At 44.6% G+C, this 10,537-nt stretch overlaps 1 protein-coding gene across 1 annotated transcript; it reads right to left on the reverse strand.

The window, feature by feature from the left end:
- Positions 1-68: 68 nt before the first annotated feature.
- On the reverse strand, positions 69-7,976 carry LOC308591578 (uncharacterized protein). The gene is made up of 5 exons (XM_081202337.1): positions 7,861-7,976; positions 3,320-3,466; positions 3,072-3,185; positions 1,341-1,423; positions 69-965 (listed from the first exon to the last, which is right to left on the reverse strand). Exons 2-5 carry the CDS (start codon positions 3,438-3,440, stop codon positions 948-950), a joined length of 336 nt encoding a protein of 111 aa, XP_081058463.1. The 5' UTR covers positions 3,441-3,466; positions 7,861-7,976; the 3' UTR covers positions 69-947.
- Between the last annotated feature and the right edge of the window lie 2,561 nt (positions 7,977-10,537).

Here is a 10,537-nt window from a genome sequence, read left to right on the forward strand (position 1 = left end):
AAAGGCTTCTGGTTTCTTGGGGGAAAGGCTTCTGGTTTCTTGGGAAAGGGTTCAGCCAGCCTGCTTATACAGAGCTCCACTAGAACGCAACAGTAACCATTTTCTGCAACTATCCAATCACTGAACGTCACTTTCGATCCCTTATTTGCATATGTGGACCTGAACTATCTACAGTATCCCCCTGCTGGCCCAGGGTGAGAACTTCAGTACATAACACTTAGTGTTACAGTTTTAGTTTTATTATAAGTTATTGTAAGTTTAAATTAAGTCTGCTGCAACTGGATTTCTTATGGGCAGTGCCAATCCTGAATGTATTGGATTTGTGACCATTATGCTCATTTGCCTTCTGTAGCAGTAAAGCTCTGCTGGATGAAATCTTAATTGCCTCTGGTCTCTTTATTGGCAATCCTGCAATGTGTTTAAGTTTTTACTCTGCTAAGTATACATTGGAATGTGCTCTGGATAAATATTAGTAGAATGCATGTCAGTATGTCAGGGTTTGTGCTCAAATGACCCCAGCCACGCCTGCTTGGTTGGCAGCAGAGTAGAATAGCTTGCAAGATGATGTGTAATTCAAAACAACAACAACCTCAGACTCAGTAAACTCTATTAGTAAAAGTTTACTAAAGGCATAACATGAGCTTGGTGGTACAATTCCAGCTCCCTGGAAGGTAAAAGTCTCTCAAAAATCTGGCTGCTGCACAATTTAACAGAAAAAAACAAAACTTAAACGTCTATGTACACTTAGCAAGTAAAAACAAGCAGAATGAGAGGAAAAGAACAGGAATGAGTAGAATAACACAAGACTCCTTTTGGCCTGTAATTATAGACATCCCTGAAAGCACTTTGTCTTTGGGTAAGAGATAACACACTGAGATTTTCCCAGCTGCACGTCTCTGTTCCCTTGATAACTTTCCTCACACGCAGAACACCCTAGAAACTTCTGTTTAATTATATGAAATATACTCAGAGTCGCAAAGTGATTTCATGCTCTTTATTCAGCTCATAGTGGTGAGGAGGAATGAATAGATGTCCCCTCACAGTATCTGCTTTATATACATTATTTACACAATGGGCTGCACATGATTGGCTAATTCCGGAATTCTACTGTAAGCCAATCAGGTTGTGGATTCACTTCTATCTGGAGCAGGATTGGGTGGTTCCTGCCAACCAATCATACTGCTGCATTGTTCTAGGACCAATCAGACTGCTGCATTCTGAATCCTATTGTTCTAGGACCAATCAGACTGCTGCATTTTGGATCCTATTGTTCTAGGACCAATCAGGCTGCTGCAGTTTGGATCCTATTCAACTCAGTACATAACATTATATAAGCACACTAGAAACGTCTGTAGATTCTGTGCCTTAGAAACGCCATCAAACCTGATCCCTGGCACAGTATTCAGGCGAAAAGCCAGCCCACCTGTCAGGAGAGAAAGGGAGCTAGTTAGGGCAATAGGTCGAGGAGAATAAAACACTATCTGAAATAGCCAAATCACTGACCCCAGCATTACCTCCCTTGCACATCAGTGGGATCATGCCTGGATCATCAAAGCCCTGCCATTCTAACAAGCACAGATGTTTTCTGTTCCACAGAACTACATTGTGCATTTTGGAATGACATCCAATACCCCTTTTTAATGTCTTGCGGGGAGGGGAGATATTGGGTTGTTTTAGTTCTCATTTTGATTATGTATTCTGTGTTTTTATATTGTGATTTTATATTGTGAAGCACCCTGAGACCCGCAGGTATAGGGCAGTGTGGCGATCACACAGGGCCACCAGACATTTCACAGTCTATTGACCCTGTGCCACCACTGCGTTAGCGTTCTTCGCTGCCACCACCCCGCTTCTCATGGGGACACACGGAGTCCAGACAGTTGTTAACATAAACAAATAATCAAGTTTATTTTTAAATGCAGGAACAAGCGTATAGTTTCCGTTTATTTCTCTTGACAGTTTCTTAAATCTTAGTTCCTAACAACTTCAAACTGAATTATTCCCAACTATCTATCTGACTCCACCTAACAATTCCTCTCACTCTCTCACAATACAACTCTACCAACCCACTCCTAATCCACCCTCTTCCTTCTCCAACACCCAAGCCTCAACTCCCAAGTGACAAACCTCAACTGCTTTTCAAAACCTCCCACTCTATCTTTTACTCCCCCCTTGCATTCTCACTGGCGAATCACATCACATCCATTTTAACCCTTTCCTTGACCCATCCTAGGAGGCAAACGCCACAGGCAGCATACAAATTTTATTATTGTTAATAATAATAATAATAATAATAATAATAATAATAATAATAATAATTTTGAGACTTCTACAAGGGACTCCTCTTCCAAGACTTTTTTCATAGGTTTTCAAATAGATGCACTGTGGGGTAATGCAAAACCAATTTGGAATGAGCTTTTACTTTTGGAATGAAACCAATTTATCAAGAAGTGCTTTGGAGTAAAAGAATAGATCGAGATTGCCTGTGGATAAACCAAGTACTCTGCCTCCATGCATTCTAGAATATAATATCATTTGTACTCAGCCAAAGCCTCTGGGACAGTTTGTAAGGAATAAGGGCAGTGAATTCCAAATTGCTGAAGTTTGGTACAAATGTATTTCTGTAGTCCGGAAGTCCTGCTGACACACTTAGGTCAAACTTGATTTAGATGTTTTTCCTGCCCTTCGAGCTGAACCTGGGAAAACCTGATTTCTTCAGAGTGTTGGTAAGAAGGGAGAAAGACATTTCCGAATGGTTTTCAATGCAAAACATACAGAAGTAATCCATGCTTTCAGAAAAGAAGCACACCCAGGGGATTGGTTCACATTTTGCCCTCTTCCTCTTTTGCTGGGAGTGGAATTGTGAGTATGGCATGTCACATTCAGAAACTGTCCAATATGTGAACCTCCACCTGCAGCCAAAGTGGCACGCTGCCAGGGACACAAGTACATGATGATGCTAAACATGTAGATCAGCCCCAAACTGTTTGCTAATGAAAGAATGCAGCTGGCAACTCCATGCGAAGGTAAAGACACACGTATTCAGCATTTCCCAGTTGGCATATACTCACCAGTTATAAGGAAGAGAGGAAAGGAGGCCCAGCCCAAGCCAAAAGACCATCCGTAACTGGCCAGTGATCCCACATGACCTGTGTAACTGGCCATGGCAATCAGGACACAAACAGCTAGGAAGAAAAAAATACGTTAGGATATAAAGTTACTTGTAAATTAAATTCTGGAAGCTGCCGCTGGTGAAATGCAGTGGCTGGAAGAAGTGCTCTGGTAGCCAGAAGCAGGTGCTTATGACCCCCCATAATACCTGCAAGAATGCTGGCTATAGCTGAGGTCTTGGCCCTGGAGATGAAGCCAAACTGGAAGTCAAAATATTTGCCACAAAGACCAAGGCAAGAGATGGCCCCAGCAGTCATCCCAAGCAGCATGAAGACTCTGGTACAATGGACAAAATCTGGGAGGGAGGGAGGGAGGGAGGGAGGGAGGGAGGGAGGGAGGGAGGGAGGAAGAAAGAAAGAAAGAAAGAAAGAAAGAAAGAAAGAAAGAAAGAAAGAAAGAAAGAAAGAAAGAAAGAAAGAAAGAAAGAAAGAAAGAAAGAAAGAAAGAAAGAGGTTAAATGCATCCATGGGATTGGACAATTAATTGCATTGCAGACATCCTGTGTAATACCTCATGCCTGGGATGGATAGATCAGTCCTTATCTGTTCCACATCCGTTTTGCAAGTATGCTGTTCCATTTCAGAATTAATCTGTATTTTTCAAGAGAATCCCCAACTTAAATAAATAACATTAATTTAGACATAGTGGGGCACTACTTTCTGATGGTGTTCCTAATCCTACCTGTGGGGGTCAGTACCTGAATGGAGCAAAGTGGGGCTGTTAACATTGGTGGCTGTTGCTTCTGAGTACCGGTGGTGGGGGTGGTAGCAGGAAGTCCAACAGTAAGTGTCTCATTATAAGTTAGGAGGCTGGCAGGTGGGGGCAGGCTGAGAACAGAATGAGGTTGGTGGGGCAATGCCCCATTTGCCCTGAGAGTAAAAGGTAAAGGTAAAGATAAAGGGACCCCTGACCATTAGGTCCAGTCGTGACCGACTCTGGGGTTACAGCGCTCATCTCGCTTTATTGGTCGAGGGAGCTGGTGTACCACTTCCGGGTCATGTGGCCAGCATCACTAAGCCGCTTCTGGCAAACCAGAGCAGCACACGAAAACGCTGTTTACCTTCCCGCCAGAGCAGTACCTATTTATCTACTTGCACTTTGACGTGCTTTCGAACTGCTAGGTTGGCAGGAGCTGGGACCGAGCAACGGGAGCTCACCCTGTCGCGGGGATTCGAACCGCCGACCTTCTGATTGGCAAGTCCTAGGCTCTGTGGTTTAACCCACAGTGCCACCTGCGTCCCTGAGCGACCAGCCTCTTATTACCCAGCACGATGGTTATTGAGCTGTTGCAACACCTGCCACGTTCCTCAGGTGTTCATTCTGCCCTCTCCACCCAATGCTGTTTAACATCTCTATTAAGATGCTGAGAGATGCCATCAGGAGAGGTAGCTGAGGTAACATGTTGTTTTCATTTCATTTATTAGACATCAGTCGCTTTTTCACCTGATGGTCTCCAAGTGACTTACAGCGAAAAAAGGAAGAAAAGTAATACATAATACCATAGAGTGAAAAGGGAAGGGGAGAGAGTGAGAGCATATAATACCTTAATATTTCATGTAACATAAATTGCATTGGGGGCACATACACAGCAATGTTCTGACCCACCTATTAGCAGATAAACAAAACCTCCATCTCTGCCTAGTCCTAAAGTCATTGCCATTGAACCAACATTTCCCCTCAGTTAACCTCTCCACCCCACCCAGAAGTCTCAAGGCCAGCTGTTGCAAATCAGTGGTAGGTGGGCCCAGTGTCCTGCAGGATGGTCCAGCGTCTCTCTTCTCCTTTCATCAGGGAGCAGTAGCAAAGCAGGAAGATGGTAATGGAAGTTTTAGCTGCTTTGCAGTTGACCAGACTACTGTTCCTCCTGCTGGTTCAGGTGCCACTAAGATGCAATTTGTGGAGTCCTGGGTATTGTTACAAGCTTATCAGATGTTCCTCAGTGTGAAGCTAGTCACGGTGGGACAACATCCATTAAAAAACCACAAAAAACTAGTCCCAAACTGCCAATCTCCCTCTGCAGTACACACACACACACACACACACACACACACACACACACACACACGTGTCACATGAAGCGGCAGTGGGACAAAGCAAGCCTGCGAATTAAGTGTGCAGTCATCCCAGGATCCTTTGCAGCATGCAGAAAGGTTGTGGTTGATAGTGATGGACAGGGACTCCCAGGGGCGCCAACTTGGGCCCCAGATTATGAGTGCCCAGTGGCACACCGTGATGTAATGTGATGTCATGATGTCATGTTATGTTGCGCATGCTGCGGCAATTACCTGGGAGTCCTGGAAGTCACGTCTGAGGCCTTGAACGCAACCAGCAAGGCCTCTGACCTGATTTCCTTGAGAAACTGGAAGTCACATCAGAGGCCCTGAAAGGCTTCGAATGCAATTTCTGAGGCCCTGTGAGGCCTCCAATGCACTTTTTGGGGCCTCGCAAAGCTCCAGAAGTCGTATTGGAGGCCCCACAGTGTGGGTGCCAAGCACCCAGGTGTCCAGGGCCCCCTATTGTTGGTGCCAGTGGGGACTCCTCAGCAAACAAAAGTGGTGTCGTGATGGATCACCTGTTGCATATATTATACCACAGTAAAGTCCGTGATTTTTGGAGATCAGATGGGAATCAGTGATATGGAGTACCACCACCATCACTGAGGTCCAGCACCGAGGGCCTTCTGGCGGTTCCCTCACTGCGAGAAGCCAAGTTACAGGGAACCAGGCAGAGGGCCTTCTCGGTAGTGGCGCCCTCCCTGTGGAACGCCCTCCCACCAGATGTCAAAGAGAACAACAACTACCAGACTTTTAGAAGACATCTGAAGGCAGCCCTGTTTAGGGAAGCTTTTAATGTTTGATGTATCATAGTATTTTAATATTCTTTTGGAAGCCGCCCAGAGTGGCTGGGGAAACCCAGCCAGATGGGCGGGGTATAAATAATAAATTATTATTATTATTATTATTATTATTATTATTATTATTATTATTATTATTATTATTAATGCTGCCCATAGCAGCCATTTTGTGCTGGAACCCACTGCACTCAAGTTAGTGCTGAAGACCACACGACTAGGACTCTTAGCAGAAGACAAAAATCTTACCATTCACATCCGTCCCAAGTGACCTACAACCAGAATTGACTCCATAATAAACACAAAATCTCCAGAGGCCAATGGTTCTATTGCTATCTGCTACCCAGTGGTCTGATCCCAGGGCAATGAGGAAGAGCAGAAGACTGATGAAACTGCAAATCACGGTGCCAATCTGAAGGGCCAGCATTGTGACAATGGTCAGATCTTGTGACTGCTCAGATGACGAACCTGGGGAAGGGAGACATGTGCATTATTCCACATAAATTGCAGTCTGCGTTTGGGTTTAAAATTTGTATATGTGCCGAGAGGCCTACAGCACATTGTACTGTCATGAAAATGTCCTCAGGTGTGCAGACTATGATAGGCAATTAATACTTCTCCATTTCAGGTTAATAATAATCAGTGCTTTTCTCTAAAAAAATGTTTAGGGGTACTGTCATTTTCCTACTCATATCAAAATACTGCCCCTCAATGAGGTGAAACTTAGATTCACAACATGTTTAGGGGTATACTTACTCCTGCATCCCCCCAGAAAAAGCAATAATAATAATAATAATAATAATAATAATAATAATAATAATAATAATAATAATAATACAGTGGTACCTCTGGATGCGAATGGGATCCGTTCTGGAGCCCCGTTCGCATCCTGAGCAGAACGCAACCTGCGTCTGCGCATGCGTGGGTCACAATTCGCCACTTCTGCACATGCGTGTGACGTCATTTTGAGCATTTGCACATGCACAAGCGGCGAAACCTGGAAGTAACCCGTTCCGTTACTTCCGGGTCGCCACAGAACACAACCTGAAAACGCTCAACCTGAAGCTACTTTAACCCGAGGTATGACAGTAATAATAATAATAATAATTTATTATTTCTACTCTGCCCATCTGGGTGGCTCCCAACAGAATATTAAAAACACTATAAAACATCTCAGAAGTTGATAGTTTTTATTTATTTATTTTTAAAAAACTATTTTACTGCAAAAGTCTGGTTCAAAACAATTGCTTTTAGTCTATTTCATTGGCTCCAGTTATGTGAAGTACCAAAGTCCGCCAGCATTCAGCTACTGAAAAATATTCCTTTCTCCTAGAGAAATCAAGAGGTTATTGTCTCACAAGGCTCAGAATCTCCACCTCCTTTCTCTAGGTGAAAGGAACCCTGGAACAAGCCCCTGGCATGCTTTTACTCTGCAACCCACTCACCAGGGGTGGGCAGTATACCCACCTCTGATCAAAGGGTACCACCTCTCTGTGGATGGTCCTCATCTCTTTCCCCTGACCCTCTGCATCATTGTGCTTTCTTTTGACTTCTGAACTGCTGGACTGCGGGGTGGTAGGCTCTTTCTGGATACTGGTTCCGTCAGAGATTAGAATGATGCACATTTGCAATACCCTTTGGCCCATACCTTTGCTAGGATTGCTGAGCTTCCTGGTCCTGCTGCTGCTCCTTCAGACCATTGACTATCCACTGGCCTTTTCTGAGCCTTCCTCCCTTGTAGAGGAGAGATCACTGATGGCATTTCCTAACAAGAGTAGGCAAAGCATAGGTGAAGGCAACCAGTATAAGCCCCTCTTCCAGGCAACATATTTGCTTACCACAAGTCAGATCTCCAGAGAGATGTTTCTGCACACCAAAAGCCTCCAGTTCACAGCTCAGTCCTTCTCTCTGCTTCTCCTTTGCTCTGTCTTCAAAGGTTACAGCACACAAACAACTTGCAAAAGGCCTTCAGCATTAGCAAGAGGAAATGGTGCCACTGTGTTCCAGAAATGATCAAGAAGCCATTGGCCAACAGCAAGGCAAAAAGTGGGCAGAGCAACAAAGATTAACTTCTCTGAAGTCTTATCCTGTGTTGGGGAGACCACCCCATCCCAATCTCCCATAAGGCACCAGCTCTCATATGGAAACTCCACCAGTCTATTCACAAGTCCTTTGTAAAGAGATAAGTGTGAATTTTGAAAGATGTTTTGGTTTGCTTATTGTTACAGAAAGTGTGATTCAAATGCAGACTGAATCAAATCCCCACCCCTAGGGCTAACTTGGCTGTCCCAATCCCCATCTTTCCACTCTCTGGCGAAGTTGGACTTGTACCCTAGGAGTTGTGTTTTGTTAGAGGATGTACTGGAGGTTATGCAATTTGTAGCTCACTTTATTTTGCATCCATTCTTGTTCGATTATCCATTCAAAGACAGCGTGCACACATATGTGTGCATGATGGGCGGAGGCGCGGCGCAGTGAGTGTGGAAGGTCAACAGAACACCAGCCCTCACCACCAATGCCGCTTGGCATGTGCACAGGGTGAGGAGGGTTTGCGCCAGCTCAGCCCTGGCTACTGGAGCCAAGCAGGGCTGTTCTTGTTGGGAATTCCATGTTGGGAATACTGCCAGGGAGATATAGTCCATCATGGCCCCAAGCCGGCTGCCGGACGTCCATCGATCTCCCATAGACAGGCAGATCCAGCAGTTAGCGACACGAAGCCTCAGAAATAGATTGCCACATTCTAGGCTTGTGCACACTGTTTATCAGCAGAAAACACAGCCAGAAAAGCTGCACCGCAGAAGAGCATATCTACAGACTTTATTTAGCGTTGAACAGAACAAAGGAAAACATGACCGTTCTGAGTCAGCGTCTCTGACTGACTGCAAAATCGAAAGGAATAGCAAACATAAACATCCTGTGAACAGGACATGCGCAGACTCTGTGACTTACAAAGCCTGCTCCCTTTTAAGGTGGAACGGAAATATCCTAACATCCTCCCCCTTTCCATGTAACCTGTAGTACCTGTGGTTCAACCCAATTGCAACTTTTGTACATAAACCTTAAGTTGTTCTCTGTTAACAACCTTAGACAACAGATCAGCAGGAATTTCATTTCCTGGCATGTAGGACACCTGAATAAGTCCTTTCTGAATACACTCCCTTGCACGATGTAGCTTAATCTGCAAGTACTTGGTTCTTTGCTTGCAACTCTCTGAGTTCAGCAAAGCCAAACACGATCTATTGTCTTGATACACTTGTACAGGACATTTTACAGACACTCTGATGTCCTTAAACAGTTGCATCAACCATTCACAATCCATGAGTGAAAATGACAGAGCATTGAGTTCTGCTTCACAGGAACTTAGGCTCACTGTTGTCTGCTTCCTGCACAACCAGTCAAACAGGCAGTGGTTGTACATGTAGCATACTCCAGAAGTGCTTGTACCATCCGTGGTGTCACTTCCAAAACTTGCATCAGCAAAGATTTCAAGACCTCCAGTCTTTTGACTGGTAAACCTCAGCCTGTAGTGCATAGTCTCTTTCAAATAGCGGGCTATGCGCTTCAGAGCTTTCCAATCCTGAACAGTAGGATTGTTGGCATGTCTGCTAAGCAGATTACAGCTTACAGCTATGTCAGGTCTTGAACATCTGGCAATGAAATTCAGCTTGCCTAGAATGCATCTGTATAGCGTTGTGTCAGAAAACGCTTCAGCAGTACTGTCTACCTGGTAACCTGTCACCATCGGTGTGTCTGCTGGGTTTGCATCAACCAAATTCAACCTGGTTAATACATCAGCAATTTTCTGTGTTTGATGTACCAGAAAATTACCTGCTTGGTCCTTCTCCACCTGCAGAGAAAGATAGTTGGATACCTCACCAAGATCCTTCATGTCAAAGTGCTCCTTCAGCTGAGCTAGGGTGCTTTGGTAAAAAGCCTGATTCTTCCAAAACATCAGAAGATCATCAACAAAACATAAACAATACAGTTTGTTTTGCCCCTCCTCCTTGACAAACACACATGGATCAGCTTTGCCCTGGTGAAAACCTAGAGAAAGCAATGTCTCAGTGAGTTTTGTGTTCCAACACCTGGCACTCTGCTTAAGACCATATAAGGATTTCCGCAGTTTACAGACCATTCCCTTCTGTATCTCCATCCCATCAGGTGGAAGCATGAACAGCTCTTCGTTCAAAATCCCGTACAAAAAAGCTGTATTAATGTCATGATGGGAAACATGCAGTTTCTCCTCCGCAGCGACCTTGAGCATCAGCCGAATGCTCTCATATTTGACTGTGGGTGAGTAGGTCTCGTGGTACTCCTGTTCTGGTACCTGTGAAAAACCTCTGGCAACCAATCTGGCTTTGTGTCTGACTACCTTGCCATTCTGGTCTGTCTTGGCCTTGAAGACCCATTTGCTGCCAACCAGTCTCATTCCTGGGACTACCGGTACCAGTTCCCAAGTTTGGTTCCTGTTCAAGGAATCAACTTCAGTCTTCATGGCATTTAGCCAAGGCTCAG

This window comes from Podarcis bocagei (assembly GCF_964188305.1).
Source record: "Podarcis bocagei genome assembly, chromosome: 7".
Classification (NCBI taxonomy): domain Eukaryota; kingdom Metazoa; phylum Chordata; class Lepidosauria; order Squamata; family Lacertidae; genus Podarcis; species Podarcis bocagei.

Bases quoted from the DNA above. Each gene is read 5' to 3' on its own strand.
- LOC308591578 (XM_081202337.1), bottom strand. From the start codon at position 3,440: ATGCTGCTTGGGATGACTGCTGGGGCCATCTCTTGCCTTGGTCTTTGT. The intron at 3,186-3,319 runs GTATTATGGGGG...TTTTCTTCCTAG, and splicing joins TATAGCCAGCATTCTTGCAG to CTGTTTGTGTCCTGATTGCC. The intron at 1,424-3,071 runs GTGAGTATATGC...CTCTCCTGACAG, and splicing joins TCCTCTCTTCCTTATAACTG to GTGGGCTGGCTTTTCGCCTG.